Source organism: Dama dama, chromosome 24, assembly GCF_033118175.1.
Source record: "Dama dama isolate Ldn47 chromosome 24, ASM3311817v1, whole genome shotgun sequence".
Lineage (NCBI taxonomy): Eukaryota > Metazoa > Chordata > Mammalia > Artiodactyla > Cervidae > Dama > Dama dama.
Genome location: NC_083704.1, coordinates 44,239,190 through 44,263,771, shown reverse-complemented (window position 1 = coordinate 44,263,771; position 24,582 = coordinate 44,239,190). Strand labels below are relative to the sequence as shown.

At 41.8% G+C, this 24,582-nt stretch overlaps 1 protein-coding gene across 5 annotated transcripts in view; it reads left to right on the top strand.

Moving 5' to 3' along the window:
* Positions 1-24,582, top strand: part of PTPRG (protein tyrosine phosphatase receptor type G) — a 759,790-nt gene that overhangs the window by 41,649 nt on the left and 693,559 nt on the right. For 3 of the 5 annotated variants that reach the window (XM_061128173.1, XM_061128172.1, XM_061128175.1), the window contains exon 2: positions 1,237-1,330. The exons of the other annotated variants lie outside the window; for them this stretch is intronic. In XM_061128173.1, the coding sequence (XP_060984156.1) occupies positions 1,237-1,330 (94 nt within the window). The remainder of the gene's footprint in view (positions 1-1,236; positions 1,331-24,582) is intronic. 5 annotated transcript variants of the gene reach the window in all.

Sequence of the window (24,582 nt, the reverse complement as noted above, 5' to 3'; positions counted from 1 at the left end):
TAAGTACCTGAGTGCGTTTTATTATTGTCTGTGCTCTTGAGCTTCTGTCTGGCGTATCTGCGGTAGAGATGCTGTCTGACGATGTGCTGCTGTAGACCTCTTTCCTGTTCACACTTAGCGCTGTCGCGTGAGCAGGGTGAAATGAGCTGTGGTGGGAATGTTTACACGACGGTCATCAGCAAATGCTACAGGGGAGCACTGTATTGAAGTTTCAGCTGGAAAGGAAAGAGATCGACACAAAGTAGCTCAAGTGGATAGAAGACCTTATTGATGCCATACCGTAAGGGTATACCAGGTTCAGGCATGGCTGGATTCAGGTCCTCCATCCATGGATCAGGTCTCTCTTTTCCTTTTTAACTAACTACCCTGTTTGGGCAGTTCTTGTGATGTTGATAAATGGCCACCTTCAATCCCCCAACATGTGCAGACTTCGTTGACATAGTGCTCCATATTTCATTTTTTTTTCAACAACAACAACATTTTGTCCATGCTGCATGTCATGTGAGATCCTAGTTCCCCAACCAGTGCCCCATGCATTGGAAGCACAGAGACTTTAACTACTGGACCACCAGGGAGATCTCTCTTTATATATTTTTTAGGTTAATTAATTTTTTTTTATTGAAGAATAATTCCTTTCTAGAATTTTGTTTTCTGTCAAACTCAACCTGAATCAGCCATAGGTATACATATATCCTCTCCCTTTTGAACTTCCCTCCCATCACCTTCCCCATCCCACCCTCCTAGGTTGATACAGAGCCGCTGTTTGAGTTTCCTGACCCATGCAGGAAATTCCCGTTGGCTCTCTATTTTACATATGGTAATGTAAGTTTCCATGTTACTCTTTCCAAACATCTCACCCTTTCCACCCCCTCCCCATGTCCACAAATCTATTCTCTATGTCTGTTTCTCCACCGCTGCCCTGTAAGTAAATTCTTCAGTACCATTTTTCTAGATTCTGTATATATGCGTTAGAATACGATATTTATCTTTCTTTTTCTGACTTACTTCTCTCTGTGTAATAGGTTCTGGGTTCATCCACCTCATTAGAACTGACTCAAAGGCGTTCCTTTTAATGGCTGAGTAATAATCCATTGTGTATATATACCACAACTTCTTTATCCATTCATCTATTGATGGACATCTAGGTTGCTTCCATGTTTTAGCTATTGTCAATAGTGCTGCAGTGAACAGTGGATACATGTGTCTTTTTGAATTTTCTCCTCCATATTTTTACAGAGAAGAAATCTTCCTGAGCCTAGATATCATGCCTTACTCTTAATTATCAAGACTTGGGTCACATTTGGCTGGAGCAACAACTGGACAGGCTCAGGTAATGTCCTCAGCACTGTTGACTGAGGTAAAAGGTAACTCCCCTACCTTACCCTGTTGGAATGGGTTTCTCTTAGAAAAGACGGGTCTTTGCCAAAGGGAGAGAGAAGGAGCATTGGACAAGTGAAAGTTCTGCTTTGGACCCTGGAGTGACAGACACATCCTGAAGTGAATGACCCTGATAAAATTTTGGGGGTCTGGACTTGGAATTCCTTAGCCCTCCTTCCTTAGCACCATTGCCAGTGAAACAGAAATGGTTTGGACAGCGCCTGTCAAATACAAGCTTTGAGTAACGGACAGTCCCTGGTAGGTTTTTATTTTTGTGTAAATCCTCCATCTTCTTGACATGGGTCTCCTTTAAAGACTTATAAACACTGTCCTGAGGAAATGCCACATGGATTCAGAAGTCGGATCAAGCTATGTTCTTTGGGATTCATTAAAGCTGAAATGCCTGGGGCCAAATCCTGGCCAGAGGGATCAAACGTTGCACCAAATCTGAGGCTTCACAGAGTGGGAGCACAGCGACATGCTCATTTTATAGGATTTTTCTTTGCCATGAAAGGGCAGCTCCACGAACCCTTTAAATCTTACATGACTTTGTTTTCAGGGGGTCTGAGAATGTAGCTGGACATTTTTGATTAGGAACCTCTCTCTCATGCTTCTCCTTAGAAATAAATTCCCTGTGAGTCAGCCTGTCAGTTCAGTCGCTCAGCTGTGTCCAACTCTTTGCAACCTCATGGACTGCAGCACACAGGCCTCCCTGTCCATCACCAACTCCTGGAGCTTGCTCAAACTTACGTCCATCGAGTCGGTGATGCCATCTAACCATCTCATCCTCTGTCGTCCCCTTATCCTCCTACCTTCAGTCTTTGCCAGCCTCAGGGTCTTTTCCAGTGAATCAGTTCTTTGCATCAGGTGGCCAAAGTGTTGGAATGTCAGTTTCAGCATCAGTCCTTCCAGTGAATATTCAGGACTGATTTCCTTCAGGATGGACTGGTTGGATCTCCTTGCAATCCAAGGACTCTCAAGAGTCTTCTCGAACACCACAGTTCCAAAGCATCAATTCTTTGGTGCTCAGCTTTCGTTATGGTCCAGCTCTCAGTCAGTCAGTCAGTTCAGTCGCTCAGTCATGTCCGACTCTTTGCGACTCCATGAACCGCAGGATGTCCAGCTCTCATATCCATACATACCAGCCTAGAGGCGGACATTATTCCCCTTGATGAAGTCACATTTGAGGAGGGCCAACCTGGAAAGGAAGGGAAGAAGCTGGATTCTTGTTGATGTCTTTGAACTGCTGAATCTACCTGAGGCCTACCCTTCCAGTGGACTTTATGTGACATAATAAATTCTTCTTTTGGGCTCCAAAATCACTGCAGATGGTGATTGCAGCCATGAAATTAAAAGACACTTACTCCTTGGAAGGAAAGTTATGACCAACCTAGGTAGCATATTAAAAAGCAAAGACATTACTTTGCCAACAAAGATCCGTTTAGTCAAAACTATGGTTTTTCCAGTGGTCATGTATGGATGTGAGAGTTGGACTATGAAGAAATCTGAGTGCCAAAGAATTGATGCTTTTGAACTGCAGTGTTGGAGAAGACTCTTGAGAGTCCTTTGGACTGCAAGGAAATCCAACCAGTCCATCCTAAAAGGAGATCAGTCCTGGGTGTTTATTGGAAAGACTGATGGTGAAGCTGAAACTCCAATACTTTGGCCACCTGATGCAAAGAGCTGACTCATTGGAAAAGACCCTGATGCTGGGAGGGATTGGGGGCAGGAGGAGAAGGGGACGACAGAGGATGAGATGGCTGGATGGCATCACCGACCTGATGGACATGAGTTTGAGTAAACTCAGGGAGTTGGTGTTGGATGGGAGGCCTGGTGTGCTGCGATTCATGGGGTCGCAAAGAGTTGGACACAACTGAGCGACTGCACTGAAGTGAATAAATTCTTGATTGTTAAATCAGTGCTGGTCAGGCTGAGAAGTTGACCAGGGAGAGGGCCTTAGTCCATTTCTAGACTCGGTGAACTGATGGTGATAAAGGTAGGGCTCTAAGCCCCGCCACCATCTTCCATGATGCTGGGCTGTGCTGTCACTGATGTGAGGTTAGGTGCTAAAAGAATGTCTCATCCCTTTACTCTGACCCCTTGTTGTTGGTTGCCTGGCTCTGTCTAGTGTTACCTAAATAATACTGCATCCTTTTGTTGAGAAGGATGAACTCTGGGGGGAAGGGGAGCTTTGTCAATCACATCCACCAAGCGGGAAGGAGGTTCAGAGTGAGAAGTGGGGAGCAACACCTTATGTTTGCCACGTGGTCAGATTCAGCCTGAACACGTTACTGAGGTCTTTGGCCTCTGTAGAGGGTTTGATACAGGTTAATATAAAACTATAATAAAATATAAAAACTATAATAAAACTTTTCCGTTCATGAAAATTATTCTTCAGGTTTATAAGCCTTCATTGTGGAAAGAGCCTCACCCTTTACGAGTCCATGGACTGTAGTCTTCCAGGCTCCTCTGTCCATGGAATTCTTCAGGCAAGAATACTGGAGTGGGTTGCCATTTCCTTCTCCAGGGGATCTTCCTGACCCAAGGATCAAACCCGGGTCTCCTGCGTTGCAGGCAGATTCTTTACTGTCTTTACTTTACTCTATACCCAAGGAATGACTGAGTTGTGTTTAACGTAATCCAAAAAGTTTCAGGCTCTTGGAACAGTACAAAACAGAAAGAGGTCCCTGTCTGACCTTTACTGTGAAGGTAAATCGGCTGGAAGCGTCCCCACCATCTCGAAACAGTTCAGATGTTTCTTGTTCCTTTTTCAAATAAGCAAAAACATTGCATTTTATTTATTTATTTTAAAAAATACTTGTTCATTTATTTGGCTGCACCAGGTCTTTGTTGTAGCATGCAAAACCTGGACTCCCTGCATTGGGAGTTCAGAGTCTTAGCCACTGGATTACCAGGAAAGTCCCTAACACTGCATTTTAGAGAAAATGTTTTCTTATTTTTATCTGTTTCTGTCGGTTATTCTTCACACTCTGTTTCCAATTATTTAAAAATTAAAGATAGTCCTTCTACTCATAATAATATAGGTAAGCCTGGTTATGCGCAATGGATTTTCACATTTAAATGCTTTGATTTGACCTCATGTGGAAATGCAGTGAGGTGTCAACTCCCATCTGTACCACCTGGTTTTGAATCCCGGCTCTGCCACCTGCTGGCTGTGGGAGCTTCGCAAATTGCTTAATTTCTTTTTGCCTCAGTTTCCTGATCCGTAAAATAAAAGCAATTATAGAGCTGACCTTGTAGGGGTGTGCAGATTAACAGTTTAATACATGAGCCCATTTAAAGTGCTTGGACCAGTGCCTGGGACACGTCAGTGCTCCGTGTATTTGGTACTAGCCATCATCACAGTAATGATAATAAAATCTGCAAGACTGCTGCTACTGGCTATATCATCAGGTTTTGTTAAGAGATTTTGAAAGACCTGAATCGCTTGGTAGATGTAGTGTCGCTCTCCCTTAGATTACGAGTGATTTATCTCTGGATATAAAAAATTGCCCTGGGAAGCAAGCATGGGAGAAGGAGTGCCCATAGGGCAGGGAAGCTGGTCCACAGCCAGCAGTCCTCATAGCAGATGGATAAAGAGATTATGTAGTGTGTTTGCCTAGATGGATTTGGCTGTACTCGGGGTGATGGTAAGTACAGGAACTGATTGTTACTTAAGAGCTCAACACTGAAGCATGCAGCATTTAATAAAACAAACATTTGTCTGTTAAATGGCTGTTCCTTTCAAAGGTAGGTCATTTTCTCATTTTATTCACTTAAATGTTACTTATTCTCTTACCTTCTCATTCTTTTTCTCTGGATGGCAAAACCAGTATGAGTTTTTGAACAGAAATCCTAGTCTCCTTGTAATAGCTGAAAAGTATGGGGTTGAGAGCCGACAGAACCTGGGTTCGAGGTCTGAAGACATATGTTCTGCCATGACCTTATGAGGACATTAGACAACCTCTTGGTTGAGCCTCTTGGGAGCTCAGTCTCTCATCTGTAAAATGGGGATAACGTGTCCTTAGAACCTTGATGTGCTCATCAAATGGAATCCTGTATGTAAAGAGACTCACCCAGTGCCTTCCTTGTCAAATATTTTTTTGAGCAAATACTTTTTATTTAATTTTTTCCCCCCAAATACACTGAAGAATCATTCAATGCTGCCGGCATTTGATTCAATCCTGGGCTACAAGTCTACCCATTCCTTTTCAACTGGTCCTGTGATGGTGGAACCTGTCATCTCACCTCTATTGTTTACTATGATCTCTGCGTTATCTTCAGAATAAAGGACCACACCGTCTTTTCTCTTGTGTGACCTCTGTTGTCACATTACCGCTGCTGGATGTACCTTCTTTCTGAGCTCTGATGTGCTTTTCTTGAATGTGACCATCACCATGTCACCCACACCAGCAGCAGGAAGTCTGTTTAGTGTCCCTTGATCCCCTTCACAGAGATGATATACAGATTTTTGGCTCTTGTGTTGTCAGCACAATTGATCATGGTCCCAGCCGGAAACAGAAAAGTGTTAGTTGCTCATTTGTGTCCGACTCTTTGTAACCCCATGGACTATAGCCCACCAGGCTCCTCTGTCCATGAGATTTTCAGGCAAGAATACTGGAGTGGGTAACCATTCCCTTCTCCAGGAGATCTTCCTGACCCAGACATCAAACCGGGTCTCCTACATTGCAGGAAATTCTTTACCTGCAATGACAAACACTGGTCCACTGTCTCCTTTCTCACAGTCTTCAAGCTAAGAACAGTTCTTATATTTTTTTAATGGTTATGAAAAAGTCAAAAGACTAATATCTTGTAACACAGGAAAGGTTTACGAAATTAAAATTTCAGTGTCTGTAAATAACATCTCATCGGAACCCTGTCATGCCCGATCACTGATGTATCTTTCCTGGTTACTTTCAAGCTACAAAGGAATGAGTAGGTACAGTTGCAAGGCGAGGCCTAGAAAGTCAAAAGTCTGTACGTGGCTCTTGACAAGAGTTTGCAAATGCCTGCCATCTGAGCTACCAGGAAAGCCCCAAGGAAATTGGGAATTTTGCACCAGAAGACTCACCACGTCCTTGCTTTGACATCTTGAATGCCAGAAAGGGGCAGAAAGTTTTCTTATCATTAATTTCATCTTTTTTGCCGCTTTATTTCAAACCATTGTCTTGCTACCAAATCAGCAAACTTAAAAGCTTTGCTTGGAATTTTATGTACATTTTGCCATTTTTTGCTGAGTTTTCTGAGAAGGGAGCCTGGTTAGAGGGCAGAGAGCAATTTTTCTTTCATATTTTCCTTAGCTTGAAGAGTGTGAGAAAGGAGACAGTGGACCAGTGTTTGTTGACTCTAGTATTAAACCTTTGATAAGTCATACTATAATGTGTGCAGTGATGAGGGCTCTAGAGCTTGTCTGGCCAGTGTCTTGGAATCAGAAGCACCTTTCAGTAATATTCATGGCGATTCTGCAGTTTGATCACTATTTTCTCCGATGGCCTTGGTCCATAGTGAGGTGCCCGCCTATTTCTGATTCAGGGTACACGTGACCTCTTTCCAGTTAGGAAAGTTGGTGCTATGAGCCCGGGTAGCTGCTGGGCATGAATTGCCTGATTGCCTCCCTGAAAAGTTGTTAACTTCCCCACTGCTTTTGAAAGGAACTTCAGCTTTATTCATTCTCCAGCCTGTTTTGTTCCTTGTTGTTTTTTTTTTCCCACTCCTGTCTTCTCCACATTAAAGGTGCATTAGTGTATTCTCAGAGCAACACTTTAGAGTTTTTGGAATGGGCAGTGAGCAGTTATATCCCATAACAGCAGGATAATCAATGGAAAGAGATAGATTGCCAGATTGTAAATCATGTGAGAGAATTTGATGATATCAGCTTCGGGGAGAATGAGATCTTATTACTTGTTCTGAATTCTCTGGTTCCTGGAATTAATTTTTTTTCTTTTTTTCTTTGTAATCATTTGATGGAACAGCCTTTGCTGTGAACCAGAGGATGACAAAGAACAGGTCAGCTGTCCTGCACACGCTCTCCTTTCCTCTCTCTCTGTGCTCACCCTGGTAAAATTTCAGATCTAGAATGTGAAATGCTATTACTGTAGCCATGGTCGGCACTGCAGAGTGGAATAGACTTAGGCTGTCAGAGTTGAAAGAACATTTTTTCCTCCATATTCAAAAGTGAAGAAAATCACACCCTTCACACTAGAACACTCAAAAATCTAGCAGCATTCTAGCAAATGCAGTTAACCAGCAATAGAAAGCAAAGGACTTTTTTTTCTCCCCATTTTTAAGAGAAGTAGACTGTACCTTTTACTTTCTGACTTAATGCAGAGAGATAAAAAAATGCTAAAGACATTTTTTTTTTTTTTTAAGACCTAAACCAGAGACATTTTGGAGTCTTTTCATCTCGCAAATCCAACTTCCCTCTTTAAAGCAGAGCATCAGGATTGCTTCAATATTTAGGTATTAATTTTCCCTTGTGGCTCAGTCAGCTCTTTGAAAATGAATTTCTCGGCAGTCCTGTCACAATTAAGGAAGACATGCTGAGGTGAAAGGGAATTTGTGTGTTTCTTAGATTGGAAGGATGTGTTGAGTCAAATGAACATTCTTTCAAGGTTAAATTATCTATTTAAAACCCTCCCAATTACAGTGCCAGGTATAATCTTTGATGAGATTCAGGCAGAACAGATGACTTAATCTGTGGGAGAGAGATTCTCTTTGTAAGGAAGAAAGCTGTGAAATCATAATGAAGTGGACATTGTTTATGATCGGGGAAAACAGTTACATAGATTGAACGTGGTGTAGTCTCAGTAAACCTTGAGCCATCATTGGGTCAGTGGAGGCCTCATAATACAAAAGGATGGGTGGGTTCTTTGTCCTGTTTTTTCGTTGTTTTTCTTTTAAGAATCAGGAGATAATCATCATCAGAAAACCATCAGCAGTATACTGTGACCTGTATGCACTCTGACCCAAGGAACCAGGATGTTATATACAGTTTCGTTTAGAAGGTGGACTCAAAACCTGGCTTTCTGAAACAATTATCTAAGTCCTACTGGCTTTACCTCAAAAATAAATCTGATCAGAGCTCTCTATCTCGCTGTGATATTGACTTGGTCTCGGCCACCATCCTGCCTAGGAGACAGCTTTCTAAGTGGTCTCCCTGCTTCAGAAGCATCTTCCATGAAACATGATAAACCCAGATTCTCATCTATGTTCCTGTTTTCCCTTGCATTATGTTGTACTCATCCCCATTCCCTCCCACCCTCCCTCCTTCCAGTTTTGTGGCCAGGATGGTCCTAAAGTTCTGGCTCCATCCTGTCTCTGCCTCCTGACAATTAAAGTTTCCTGGGGTTGCCTTCATGTAATACTTAGACCCTGGAGCCACACTGGTAGGTTCAGATCCTGGTTGTGCTACTAACTAACCTGTATGAGTTACTGAAACCTTTGTCTCAGCTTCCTCATCTTTAAGTTGGGTGTAACACTAATTCTGCTTGAAATACTTAATAAAAATTCTGCAAAAGGTCGTTGTGAGGAATAAATGAGTTAAAATATGGAGAGCACTTAGACCATTGCTTTGCACTCAGTGAGACTGCATAAGAGTTAGAGGATGATAGCATTTTGTTGTACAGTCAGCATCATAATTGTCTTCTCCACCCCTAGGATTTTTGTGTGTTTGGTCCTTCTCATGTATATCTTAGCACAAGTGTCCTTTCTGAGTCACCTTCCCTGTTCACTTTCTGAAAGTGCTCATGCCTTCCATAGCCACCTTGCACTCTACCCATTACAGTTTAAAAAAAAAAAATTTTTTTTTTTCAACCATAGAAGAAAAGACAGCCTACAGGATGGGAGAAAATATTTGTAAACAGTGCAACTGACAAGGGGTTAATTTGCAAAATATAGAATCAGCTTACGTAACTCAATATGGAAACACAAACAGGGACTTGCCTGGTGGTGCAGTGAGTAAGAATCTGCCTGCCAACGCAGGGGACATGGGTTCACTCCTTGGTTCTGAATGACTCCATGTGCCACAGAGCAACTAAGCCAATGTGTCATGATTTCTGAGTCCACACTCTGGAGCTCCCGAGCCACATCTACTAAAGCCCACATGCTCCAGAGTCTGCTCTGCAATAAGAGAAATCACTGCAATGAGAAGCTTGCATACCACAATGAAGAGTAGCCCTCCACTCCTTGCTCCATGTAACCAGAGAAAGCGGGAGCAGCAATGAAGACCCAGCATAGCCAAAAATAAATAGGTAAACAATTAAATAAAAAACAGAATTCTAGTTAAAAAATGGACAGAAGACCTGAATAGACATTTCTCCAAAGAAGGATTACAGGTGGTCAAGAGGCAGATGAAAAGATGCTCAACATCACTAATTATTAGAGAAATGCATAGCACTGGTTAGAATGTCTACAAACATTTGTCTATAGAATTTACTGTCTACAAACAGTAAATGCTGGAGAGAGTGTGGACAAAAAGGAGCTCTCCTACACTGTTGGTGGGAAAGGAAATTGGTGCAAGCACTATGGAAAACAATGTAAAGGGTCTTTTAAAAACTAAAAAGAGAGCTACCATGTGATCCAGCAGTCCCATTCCTGGGCATGTATCTGTAAAGACAAGAATTCTCATCCAAAAAGACACATACACCCCAGTGTTAATAGCCATACGAATGACTAAGACTTGGAAGCAACCTAAATGTCCATCAACAGAAGAATGGATAAAGAAGACATGGTACATCTAGACAGTGGGATATTACTCGGCCATTAAAAGAATCAAACATTGCCGTTTGTAGCAGCATGGATGCACCTAGAGAGTATTATACTGAGTGAAATAGGTCAGACAAAGACAAATACTGTATGATAGCGCTTAAATGTAGAATTGTAAAATAATACAAATGAATTTACTTACAAGATGAATACCCTCATAGACATAGAAAACAAAGTTACCAAAGGGAAAAGGGGGCCATGGGGGACATATGGGATTAACAGATACACACTATGTATAAAATAGATAAACAATGAGGATTTACTGTATAGCACTGGGAACTATATTCAATATGTTATAATAACTTCAGTTGGAAAATAATCTGAAGAAGTAAATAAGTTTGCTGTACCCTTGAAAGCAACATAATGTAAATTAATTATACTGTAATTAAAAAAAAAAAAAACTGCTTCCCTGGTGGTTCAGTGGTAAAGAGACATGAGTTCAATCTGTGATCCAGGAAGATCCCACCTGCTGGGCAGCCACTAAGCCTGTGAGTTACAACTATTGAGCCTGTGCTTTGCAGAGCTCAGAAGCTGCAACTACTGAAGCCTGAGTGCCTAGCCTCCGCAGTGAGAAGCCCGCACACCACAGCTAGAGAGTAGCCCCCACTCGCCACAACTAGAGAAAAGGCCTCACAGCAGTGAAGACCCAGCATAGCCAAAAATAAATAAATACAATTTTTAAAAATAAGTTGCAACAAATAACACTTTTCCCGCCTGCAAACCAGTTTGAATTTATTGCCAACCTTGTGCACTGTCGTCTCTGAATACTTGTATGTATTTCCTAATACAAGGATACTCCCCTGTAGGGCCATACTATGCCCGTCACAACTGAGAAAGTAACTTTGATACAACATTATCATTTAAATATCGGACCTCATTCAAATGTGCCCAGAATCTCCCAATTAATAAAGGAGCCATTTGAGATCCTGTGCCAGTCTCCTTTATTTCTGGAAGAATTCCTCAGGCTTTCTTGGACTTTCATGACCACTGTTTTGAAGTTAACAAACCCAATAGTTTTGTAGACCGTCCATCAATTTGGGTTTATCTGAGGACACTTCACCAGTAGATTTGGTTAATGTGTCAGGGCAGAAATATCACTGAAATAATGCTCTGTTCCTTTCATCGAATCTTAATCAGGTGGCATGTGATTTCCTTATGTCCCTTTGCTGGTGATGTTGATAACATCTTCCAGGCTTCTCTATTGTAGTTACCCCCGCCCCCCCCCCACCCCCCCACCCCTGCTGCCCGGCCTGCCTTTAAAGTCTTTATTAAAGTTATTACAATAGTGCTTCTGCTTTACATTTTGGTTCTTTTACTTCGAGGCATGTGGGATCTGAGTTTCCTGACCAGAGAGGGAACCCATACCTCCTGCATTGGAAGGCAAAGCCCCAACCACTGGACCAAGAAGAAAGTGTCTTTCCTCCACTTGAAGGCCCTTCTCTTTAAACTTTCGTACTGTTTATTTATACATCAGTTGGAAGTCATGAATTTCTGTTTCACTTAATGGGTTACTATCTGTTACTATTCTTATTTTGATGCTCACAGCCCCCCCCACATTTAGGTAGTGGGTGTTCCTTCCAGCTGGTTCCTGTGTCCTTTTGACATGTGTTGCTATCATTATTTCAGTGCTTCCTTACTTTCTGGAACAAGAAGTTCTAGGTTTATTTTGTTTGGTTAAGGTGTTGAGGAGCCATGGAGCTCTGATTCCTTTTAGAGGACAATGAAATTGACAAACCAAGAACTGGGCATTATATGGAAGTTCATTGCTCCTGAGATGTTACAGTTCCCAGACCCTCTTAGTGGACATAAATAGGCATTGTATATGTCTATGTATGTGGGGCTTCCCACTTGGCAGTAGTGGTAAAGAATCTGCCTGCCAGCACATCAGACATAAGAGATAGGGTTTGATCCTTGACTCTGGAAGATCCCCTGGAGAAGGGCATGGCAACCCACTCCAGTATTCTTGCCTGGAGAATCCCATGGACAGAGGAGCCTTGTGGGCTACAGTCCATAGGGTCACAAAGAGTCAGATACAACTGAAGCCATTTAGCATGTATGCACAGTAGTCTTATCCATGCACACACATTTACATCTATGTATTACTGGGTTTTTATGTATTAGGAACCACAAGTTCACTACCTCCGATTCCATTTTGACACCACCTGGCTCAATTTAGTTTTCTCTTTTCTGTAACTCCCTTTCTCTAGCAGTGAGAAACTCAAACTATCTTGAATATAGTTAGTTATTCAATGACTTGCTCCCTATGTTGGGCCACTCTTCCATATAGACACCCTTTTTAACTGTCAGATACCAATAATCCGTCCTTTTAACTCAGATACCAATAGTCCATCCAAGTCCTTCACCCTACCCCTTTCCCTCACTTCCCTCTGTCCCCCAGACCCAGAAGTCTCCTTCACTATACTTGGGCTCCGCTTGTGAACAGATTGTGCTTTCATGGAAAGAAAATGGCAGTGCTATCTCTTGACAGAGAGCAGCCCTATGCCAAGGTACTCAGCTTGGCAAATGGAGGATGTGGACTGCATTTCACTACTCTAGGTTGACCTTTGTCTTGTCCATCGAGTATCCAAGTTTATATGGCTCTTGAGTCTCCTCCTGGGCTCCACTGGATTGATGGATGGTGGGCTCCTAACCCACTGCTGCTATTCTCGGAGATTTGCTGCTCTGCTGAACCAAGGAGATTTGATTACTGGAGGACGTTGGCAATTTGAGAAAGGATTTTACTGGTAGCTGACTTCTTGCCTTTGGCCCTGAAAGACAAGAAATTGGTTGGACAGACAAAAAAGAAAGTTGATGCAAAGAGAGAACATGGAGATGGAGGACTTTTGGAGACTTGGTAGAGGAATTGAGTGCCTGATCCTAGTTTGTGTCTGAGGCTAGCTGCATCCCTGTTTTGGTATTGAGCGATAGCCCCATGTTCTTACACTAAATTCACTCTTGAAGTTAAATTACCTCAATGCAAGTCTTATGTCCAAGCCCCAAGTCAAGGGTCAGAGATGTTCTCTGTGGAACTGCAGACTGGCAAAGAACCTGGATGCAGGGGTAAATTATCCAGTACACCATGAAGAGGTCAAATTGTTCGCCAAAGGCTAACCTGTTAATAAGTGACAGAGCTAGGAATCAAATGAGGTCTGTCCAGTTAGGACATTTGCATTTAATCACTCTTGTATCGCTTCTGGATATAATAGTCAGGGACTTGATTTGCATGTGGGTTTATCAGGGTGTGCAGGCAGTTTAAAAGGGGATTCCTCTCTTTGCTCTCTCCTGCTCTCTTGTTTGGAGGAAGTTTACTTTCAAGAAGATAGCGTTAGTCAGATACAGAACTTCTTCCAAGAACCAGATGGCCTTCATTTCTTTCTTCCTGATTAGCTATATAAAGCTAATTGTCCAACTGAGAGAGGCTTAATTTTACAGGCTTACATGGGAGGCGTGCTTATCGTTTACAGCTTTTCACCCCCTCTTGACTTCCTTGCCAGAGGCTCTGCTCCAGCAGGGAGACCTGAACTTAGTGTTAATGAATTTTGGAAGTTGGATTTTTAGAAAGAGTCATCACATACTGGATAGATATGAGAGCTGCTGCTGCTGCTGCTGCTACTAAGTCTCTTCAGTCATGTCCGACTCTGTGCGACCCCATAGACGGCAGCCCATCAGACTCCCCTGGCCCTGGGATTTTCCAGGCAAGAACACTGGTGTGGGTTGCCATTTCCTTCTCCAATGCATGAATGTAAAAAGTGAAAGTGAAGTCGCTCAGTTGTGTTCGACTCTTCGCGACCCTGTGGATTGCAGCCCACCAGGCTCCTCCATCCATGGGATTTTCCAGACAAGAGTACTGGAGTGGGTTGCCATTGCCTTCTCCGAAATATGAGAGCACTTCTCTTTAATTCTGTGGGTTAAAAGCTGGCACATGTTCTTCTGAGGTTGTCCATTCTATGTCTTCTTTCATTTGTCTCATTTTAAGTGGCTTCGACTGATGGCTGGAGTTTGTGAGGTGGTTTTCAGATAGTGCCTGCATTAATGTTCTGTAGGCAGAGGGTTGATTGTACTGGAGACCATATTAAGGACTTGTAATATAAAAATTACACCAAATTATAAACATGCAGGGGCATATTATTATAACTAATTGCTAAGCTTACAAAGAGACCAAGTGGTACTTGGTAAATCTTATTATTTAGCGTGGTGGAAAAACTGTTTTCCATCAGTGGAAATATTATACTGAAACATCGTGCCTTTTATGCAGAGTAAAGAGTGTAGTGGCTGGAATGCAGGATCAGCCATGTGCTGTGTGAAAGATGGCAGGCTTAGAAAAACTATTTGTATTTCTGGCAAATTGTCTTAACATAATCTTTATGCCTTTCTAATTTAAAATATGAAAGTTAAAGTTAATACTGAAGTTACATCCATTAAGAAACTGGTAAAACAGTTAAGTCTCCCAAGCCTAGAATCTACTGTGGGGGGTGTGTGTATGTGTGTTGCTCACATAGGTATTGTGAATTCACATTGCATTCCCTTGTAAGGATTTGCCATTTTTAATTAAGACTAAAACATGATGGGGTATTCTAAATGAGGCCTGATTATAATTGCAGATGGCAATTGAGCTTTTGGAAGCTGGTTTCTTTAACAGTTAAATAAAAATTGTCTTTTTTAGTATTGGTTTGTAGAAGTTCAGCAGTTGTGGTTTGGGGAGAAAAAAGCAAGACTTTTACAAAACTCTTCATTTCCGTTAAAGTGAATCTCACAGTAAATCCATCTTCTGTTAAGTGGGTTTGACTCTGAAAACATTTTTCTGAGGGCTTTTCTTGACAATTGATTAAATAAAAATTTTTGGCCCATAAAACTGTACTTTCTGGGGATTTTCTGTTGTTGAATATGAAAAACTGTGACAGATATTTTCCAAGTGTTCTTCTCTGGGTAGTTATTGATCCAGTGCAATAATGTGGTAGATTTTTTTTTTTTTTTAAAGATAAAGAGTATCTTTCACTATTCGTTGACCTTTACTGATAAAAATTAGCCTAGCCATCTTCTATTTGGTAGGCAAACTTGACATTGTTCAGTGTCCCAGAAAGGTCTATAGTTGTGATAGACATTGCTTGAGTATGCAGTGGATTTTCATTTCTTGTTCCCTTTGTAACCAGGCGTTCACAGTTTTGTCCTTCCCCCACCTCCACCTTTTTCAAGGGGACATTTGGTAATGCGTGGAAAGAGAACTGGCAGGTAGTGATACTGTCCTTTGCTTGGTTGAGGTTAAGGGGCTGCTAAGGGTCCTGCAGTGTACAGGCCAGCCTCCCACAGGGAAGAATGATCTGGTATAAAATGTCAGTAATGAGGCTGTAGAGAAGCCCAGCATTAAGCAGAAAACTTACCCTGCCTTTGTTCCCCACTGTCAGAATGGGTATGGGTTTTCCACGGACCAGCTTTCCTGGTGGCTCAGATGCTAAAGAATCTGGCTTCAATCAATGCAGGTGACCCGGGTTCAGTCCCTGGGTTGGCAGGACCCCCCTGGAGAAGGGAATGTCAATCCACTCCAGTATTCTTGCCTGGAGAATCCCATGGACAGAGGAGCCTGGCGGGCTACAGTCCATGGGGTCACAAAGAGTTGGATAGGACTGAGACAATAACACACATACTCCATCTTAACCTCCCATTGCAGTACCAGTGGGTAGTGCATTAAAATAAACATGAATTCTTAAGAAATAGTATTTCCTGGAAGAATTCATTAAGGAAGTTGCAGGGAGTGATGAACCAGGTATGTGTGGCTTGAAGAGAGCCAGAGTTTGTGTAACCAGCCTTGGGGACAGTGGATTGCTTTGTCTCCTCTTGGAAGTCTCCCTTTATTAAAGTAGATGTCACCCTTAAATATTAACTTAGAGGTGGTGGATTCATCAAAAGTTGATGATGAAAACATCTTAATGAACGACATCACACAACTATGTTCCTCCTTCACAATGAATTCTGTCTAATGAAGATTGGCTGTGTACAGCCACCACTGCTTAATTTTGTTGCATTTTGTGTACACAGCTCAGAAAATTAAGAGACCAGAGAACTAGTCTTGAGCAGAATAATAAAAGGACTTTCTTGAATGGCAGCACGTTTGATGTGTGGTTTTTTTTTCTTTTTACCCCGACATACGTGACTGGAGGAATAAGAGAGGAAGATGTCATGGGACTTATAAACAGCTGATAACAACAGGCTTCATTTACATTTTGTAGCTTGCATAGCCCCCCTGCTCCTTCAAGCACATGTGTAGGGAATTGAAATTGCAGTTTGCCTATTATGTGTTGGCAGTAATCTTTCCAAAAAAATTTTATGTTTCAAAATTAGGCAGCCAACAGCAGTAGCCAGTGATATATGGAGCTATTGATGTGAATTGAATTTGCAGAGGGAAAATGGGATTTGGTTGCAGTATGAACTCGTAATGAGGTGGCCCCACAGATTTGTAATGGTCAGCCATTGTTTGTCAGCTAGGAATCAAATACCTTTCAAAGGAAGACTGAAATAAAACTTGAGTTCTCTCTCTCTCTCTCTCTTTTTTTTTTTAAACTAGCTAATGGAGTGGTTCCAAAGTGATGTCACTTAGTTTGGCTCTTGAGGGCACAGGAAGTTAACAAATTACCCTTTTAATAGACATGTGGACCAGTGGTCTTCACTGACCTCATTCATTGTCTTGTAAGAAAAAAATTGGACCCTTGCCCTCATTATATGTATATTTATTTTTATCATTTATGTATATGTGTTGTTACACTAAAACATTATATAAATTATAAAATGTGAGACACTGTAACACATGAAGTAAAAACATTTATGGGGAAAAGGTTGACTTTTTCTTATCCCCAGGGAATCAACTTAGATCCCCCTGGGTGGCTGGCGCTGAAAACGACAAGCACTGGTATCGCCTTAGGTGACATTGTCAGGTGCTGAAGATTGAGCTGCCTCCCTTCCATTTTGCAGGCGTCTCGTTAAAATAAGTAACTTAATCTTGAAACTTTATTGTGATTGTGTGGTGTGTACTGCAAATGGAATTGGATTAATATTAAAGATTCAGAAGTGGTTCTCCTCCCCAGTTGTGAGGTGTGGAACAGAAATAGAGTAAGTCAGCTAAAGCTGACCTCATGTTTTATCTGAATTCTATGCCTTAGAAGTTTACCTCCTGATTTATCTCAGTTATTTTCCTTTTTTTTCCCTTTTAGTTCCTACCTCCCTAACTTCTTTCCTTTCTTTCTTTTTTTTGGTGCCAGGGGAAACTGGGACACGGTAATTCCAAATATATTTCTTCTCTGAGAATTAATTAGATTTTGTGGTTAAGAGTAGAGGGTTTGGGGCTTCACTGGTGATTCAGTGGTTAACACTGTGCACTTCGACTACACAGGACATGGGTTCAGCCCCTGGTCAGGGAACTAAGATCCTGCATGCTGTGAGTGCAGACAGAAAAGAAATAAGAGAAATAGGAGGTTTCAAGTTAAAATAATTACAGCCAATGAATAAGTGGATGTAAGAATTAATGGATTTACCCCTTAGTGAAAACTATGTTGTTCAGATGATTTTGGTGGGCAGGCTGGTAAATTCCTCTGATTCTCTTGTTTCTTTATCTGTGAAGTGGGGATCATGGCCAACCCCTGTAGTTTTCTGTAATGTTAAGCGAGGTGTGTGTGAAATAGCCAGCACAGGGCCTGGCGTTAGGTAAATGCCCATTTATTTATGGTGTAATTATTCTCAGCAGTTCCTGTTCTTTTTGGAATTCTTGGAAGTATTTCTTGCATGTCTTCACTCACTCTGACTAACACTGATTTCCCCGACCTCTGTCTGAGCTGTCTGAGTGGTGCAGTGTAGCCGGGCACAGTTATCACATAATTCACCTAAGTGTTCTTTCCCTTTCCTTCTTCCCAGGTAAATTCAGTTTCTGGAGGGTGGAAACCATGTCTTCACTTCACCCCTTTTCTTGCCTCCCTCCCCAGCACCAGGCTGAGTGAGTGATCTAGGAACTCAAAACTGTTAATTGTGAGGGGAGAAGGCATGTGTGGAGTCAGAAGACCTAGCTTTTGTTTTTATCAGAAGACCTGCTTTGGAATGAGAGAAGGTGAATGAGTTGCGGGGAGCTGAAAGAAGGATTTCAGAAAAGAGATTCTGCTGATTGCAATTAGTGCTCAGCAGAAGTTGGTACAGTTCTGTAGTTTCCTGTTGTCAATCACTTTGGATGATAATTTTTTTTTTTTGCTATTATTTTTAAGTGACAGATTGCAGTACATATTTTAGGACCTGCCACCCACTTTGATATGAAAGATTATGTTGTTAGAATTTTAGACAGTGCAGGTAAAGACCTAATTTTACTAAATAACAGAGACTTGAGAATCTTGTAAATTGCTTTCCTCTTGCCACGGAAAGTGTTTTTCTCTGATTTATTATGCAAATTATGGCAAACCCTAGAACTGAGCAAAGTAAAAACTTTTCATGTCTTTTAGAGTCTGTTTTCTGGTTTTGCTCATTCTGTGATGGTCTTACCTTCATAGGCAAGAAGTATAAATTGGGTGGACTAGTGAGCAAAGATAAAGGACAGTATATTTTGGTTATTTCCAGTTAGCAACCAGCCTCTTTATGAATCAGATTAAGTGCCTCAGTCACTTCCTCTTTTTCAGGTTGTCTTTAGGAAGGCACTTTTGTACCTTAAGTACAATAAAACCAAATTAGTATTTTGCTACTTTTACAAAAAGTGGTAATATTCTTGTTTCCCTATTAAAGAATTTCAGGCATCACCCCCCTGAAGCTGAGGGAGAGGCTAAGTTTCCACAATGTGTCTTAATATCAGGGAATTATCTCATTCACATATCATATTGATAGAAGGAGGTTTTCCTGATTGCTAGTAATGGGACGGCTTCTGAGGGACTTAGTCAAAATCTGGCTTTGGAAGGGCACTGCAGGTTTATTCTAAGGATGAATGAAAAATGAGATCTCCGACTTGGGAACGGCTGGAACCAGGACAGGGAGCTGATGACCAGTGGGTCTTAGAAAGAATCGGCCCCTCTTGTGTCTTGTTTTTAGGGAAGATGCTCTGCTCAAGATTAAGATCCATTTCTAGGAGAGGTTCTGGTTTGCTTGGCTGGGCAGGACAGGATGCCTGTATGGATATTGCAGAGGAAAATTGGGGGATCAAGGCAAATAGAAGGGGAAAAAGTAGAAGCAATGATGGATTTTATTTTCTTGGGCTACAAAATCACTGTGGATGGTGCCTGCAGCCATGAAATTATTAGGAAAATTAATAGAAGACTCCTTGGTCTCTCCTTGGTTCCTTGCTCCTTGGAAGGAAAGCTATGACAAACCTAGACAAGCATATTAAAAAGCAGAGACATCACTTTGCTGGCAAAGGTCCATATAGATCAGGCTATGGTTTATCCAGTGATCATGTATGGGTGTGAGAATTGGATCATAAACAGGGCTGAGTGTTGAAGAATTGATGCTTTTGAATTGTGGTGCTGGAAAAGACTCCTGAGAGTTCCTTGGGCTGCACAGAAATCAAACCAGTCTATCCTAAAGGAAATTAGTCCTGATGCTGAAGTTGAAACTCCAGTATTTTGGTCATCTGAGGCGAAGAGCTGACTCATTGGGAAAGACCCTGATGCTGGGAAAGCTTGAGGGCAGGAGGAGAAGGGGGCAACAGAGGATGAGAAAGTTAGATAGCATCACTGACTCAATGGACATCAATCTGAGCAAACTCCAGGAGATAGTGAAGGACAGGGGAGCCTGGTGTGCTGAACTCCATGGGGTTGCAAAGAGTTGGACACGCTGAATGAATGAACAACAACCTGGACAAGTGAGTGGAAAGGACCATGAGGTTAACTACACCGGAGATGTCTTTCTCATAAGGTTATCCTCACCGTGGCTCCAGTCATAGAGTGGATTGCCAAATGTTGGAGCAGGAAGGGCTCCAAGCCCCTCAGGGGAATGAGTGGGTGACTTTTTCAGGGGGGGGCGCTACAGCTGTGAGTGATGGCTCAGCTTGGTTTTTGTTACCTTTGCATCTAGCGTCAGGCTAAAGAATGTAGTTTCTTTTTTTTCTTAATTTTTAATTTTTTTCCATTTATTTTTATTAGTTGGAGGCTAATTACTTTATAATATTGTAGTGGTTTTTGCCATAGATTGATATGAATCAGCCACGGATTTACGTGTGTTCTCCATCCCTATTCCCCTTCCCGCCTCCCTCTCCATCCCATCCCTCTCGGGTAATGTTATCTGACATTGGTGAAGAAAACCTCTTTGAATTAGCAGAGATTGACAAGGTAAGTGGATGGATTGCCTATAAATGCAAGCCTTCTACAATTGGAAAGGTGCAGTTAAAGAAGAGGTGAAGAAAACTTCCAATTGCTGTTTGTAGAAACCAATAAGCCAAGTAAAGGACTACCTGTGAAAGGCTTCACCTGTTTGAGGATTATAAATATTACTTGACTAAACAAACATCCAAGGGATTAGTAGCCGGCAGGATAGGTGTATTCCTAAATTTTACTGCCAAGCACTGAATGAAGCCTGTAGTATTGGGTAGGCCAGAAAGTTCACTTGGGTTTTTCTGTAATGCCTGAGTGAACTTTTTTGCCAACCTGGTATTTATGCAGAAAACACTGATGTTTGAGGGCACATATGAGGAGCTTTTGGTCCTGCGGCTTTCTTGGATACTCAAGAGTGCTCACGTTACCCAGAAACTCAAAAGGAGAGGCCACTGAATTCAGGAGCCACTTCTGGGATCCTCAACTCACTCTTAACTCTTTTTCAGTTAGGACTACTCTTTCATAAGGTTTTGGGTTTTTGAGGGTTGCAGCATAGCATGGTGGTTCCAGGTATGGCCCCACTTAATGGTTGTGAACTTGGGCAAGTTTCACCTCTCTGGGCCTCTGATAGATTTGCTTAATCAAGAGTCATTCTCTCCTTCCTTCTAATTTATCTTTGTACTATTGGGGATTGCAGTAAACCTAATAAGAACCCCTTCATTTCTTACCTTCCCCTGCCAGTAAGGATGATTGATGAGTTACAAGTGGAAGTTGTTATTTGGGATTTCCAGGAAAGTTGTTCTGAAAGGATTCATTCATTTGGGAAGTGTGTGCTTTTTGATATTTCATATTTTGCATTCCTAATGTGAAATCCAGATGTGATAGCTTAGAGCTGCAGCATCCATTTTAAGACCATGAGGGAAAGGCCGAGGGAATTGCAGAGACCGAGATGTCTTTCCCTGCAGGGCCCTACCTCCAGACTTGTTATATGAAATAACTCCTAGGTCTTTTAAGTCTCTAGTGGGTCTCTGGTAGTAGCGTCAGAATATAGTTCCTGCCTTCTGCACTGTTTGTGAGAATGTAAATTGGTGCAGACACTATGGAAAACTGTGTGGAGTTTCCTCCAAAACGACAAATAAGAGGAGCTGTGTGATCCTGCAGTCCTTTCTGGGCATATATCCAGGGAAAGCTGTATTTTGAAAAGATACGTGCACCCCAGTGTTCACTGCAGCAGTATTTACATAGCCGAGACATGTAAACAACCTAAATGTCCGTTGACATAACAGTATGGTATGTGTATACAAAGGAATACTATTCAGCCATAAAAAAGAAGGAAATAATGCCATTTGCAGCAGTATCTATGGACCTAGAGATTACCATACTAAGTCAGAGAGAGAAAGGCAAATACCATATGATATCACTTATATGTGGAATCTAAAATACAATAAAAATGAGCTTATCTATGAAATAGAAACAGACTCACAGATACAGAGAACAGGCTTGTTCCCAGGAAGGAGGGGACATGAGTAAGGGAAGGATTGGGAGTTCAGGCTAAGCAGATACAAACTATTATATATAGAATGGATACCAGTAAGGTCCTACTGTATGTTACAGGGAACTATATTCAGTATCCTGTGGTAATCCTTAATGGAAAAGAATATGAAAAAGAATGTATATATAACTGTATCACTTTGTTGTGCACCAGAAATTAATACCACATTGTAAATCAACTATAATTCAATAAAATTTTAAAAAAGGAATATAGGTTCCTGATATTAAACCTCAGGTTCCCTGTCTGCAAAATGAGATAGTAGAACTTATACTATGGGATCATTCTAAGAATGTAATGATAGCAGGTGCAAAGAGTTGATTGTTACCATCATGATACCATGCTCTTTTTGTTTTGAAATTACACTGCTAGTATTATCCCATATGACATATCTGTTACATATAGGTATGTGAGTTTGTTCGCTAAGGTTGCTGTAACAGAACCACAAACTGGGTGGCTCAAAGAGCAGAAATGTAACTGCCAAAAGACCTACATCAAGGTGTCTTCCCACAGTCGGAGGGCTGTGACAGAAGGATCTGTGCCAGGTCTTTCTCCTTGACTAGGAGATGGCTGTCTTCTCTCTGTATGCATGTCTGTGTACAGATACCCCTTTTTTTATAATGGATTATAATGGTCATAATGGATTAGGGCACTCTAAAGAACTCATTGTAATTTGATCACCTCTATAAAGATGCTGTCTCCAAACAAGGTCATTTTGTTAGGGACGGAGGATATATCCAGTATATCCTTTGCGGGGTGGACATGATTCAGCTTTTAACAGTACATGTGTGACGTGTTATCAGTGAGGTTTCAGTCTCTCACCCTGTTTCTGATAACAAAAACTCTTGAGCAAAAAAAAATCAGATATTATTTATGAAAAATTACCCCCCAAGTGTCCTTTTTTTGCTGATGACTTTTAGCTTACTTGTTTCTAGATCCTGAAATCAGCAAGGGCTTCCAAATTCATTGTCGGCTTTGGGCAGTCGTTTGTTCTTACAACTCTCTTGGATTTGGGTGTTCTCTTGGGTAGGTTTCAAGCTCATTACTGAGAAATACAGTAGTCTACTGTGCATCAGTCCAGAGTCTTTGGAATGCCTTAGAATATTTAATTTTTAAACATGTATTCTTTCTTTATGTGGCTACACTGTGTCTTTGTTGCTGTGTGCAGGCTTTCTCTAGTTGAAGCCGGTAGGGGCTACTCTTGAGTTGCTGTGTGTGGGCTTCTCATTGTGGTGGCTTCTCCTGTTGCTGAGTGTGGGCTTCAGGGTGCTTGGGCTTCAGTAGCTGTGGTGCATGGGCTTAGCTGCCCTGTAGCATGTTGGATCTTCCCCAACTGGGAATTGAACCCATGTCTCCCTGCACTGGATTCTCAACCACTGGACCACCAGGTGAGTCCTAGAACAGAGTATTGATGTGGCTACAGTCATACCCGTGGGCTGGTGGGTGAATTCGTGTGACTGAGATGTCCCAGGGTGTCCCCTACTGTGTTTCAAAGTCTCGATGCCCCAGGCTACGGCATCTATAACAATACCCGTGAACAACTCTGTTTACGTGGTAACAGAGGACCTGTTTAAATCCTATTCTGAGCATAATTATTTAAAAATGCTGACGTTTCCGTCATTGGAGAATTGCCTCAACTCTCTTTAAACCTGGAACTCAGTTAAGCTAGTGTTCTTACAGCTCCTTTCTTTTCCTTTGCAAATAGTTTAAGCATTTACCTCTGGAGCGAAGCAGACTACTTTGTGTGTTACATAAATAATTTTCCTGTCCCAACAGGGTTTTTCTTTGAAGCTCACTTTTAGGTGACTTTACGTGTTCGGAGAGGATTGTCTTCAAATGAAAGGCATAACCGAAGCACAGTTGAATAGGAATCTGTAGAGTGGGATTCAAATATAAGGTAAAATCGATGACATCCATTATTGTTTTATAAATGAGTTACTTTTATGGTGGCCTAGTTCTTCGTAAGGGCTTCCCAGGTGGCTCAATGTTAAAGGATCCACCTGCCAATGCAGGAGACGCAGGTTTGATCCCTGGGTCTGGAAGATCCCCTGGAGAAGGAAATGGCAACCCACTCTAGTATTCTTGCCTGGGAAATGCCATCAACAGAGGAGCCCGGTGGACTGCAGTCCATGGGGCCGCAAAGAGTTGGACACATCTTAGCAACTAAACAGCAGCAGCAAAGTCCTCAATAAAGCCTTTTTTTAAAAATGAAAAGTGCATTTTTCAATACTCTTAATTGTCCATCCTGACAGCAGTCAAAAAGAAGGACTGCTCTTATCCCCTTCCTTACCATTTACAGTAGGCGTTGCTTATTGCTTGAGAATCTATTTTTGCCTGCTGGTTTGCCATTAAAAAGGGATTTTGTAACCTGAATTCCATTTTTTAATTGAATGTAAAGTGTTACATTTTCCATATTGGCAGGTTGTGGAATAGGTAGGTGACTTGAATATGGTGTTTTTCATTGGGTGTTACTGTTCAAAATCTGTGTGTGCAAGGAACTGGGAACGGTTTGCATGTGAGCAGGAAGACGATGATACTGGGGTTAGTTCTTGGCATCCCCCCAGTTACTAAGCTTCTCAGACTAGGGAGCTCACCCCGGGGAGGAAGACCACCCCTCTTTAACTGATG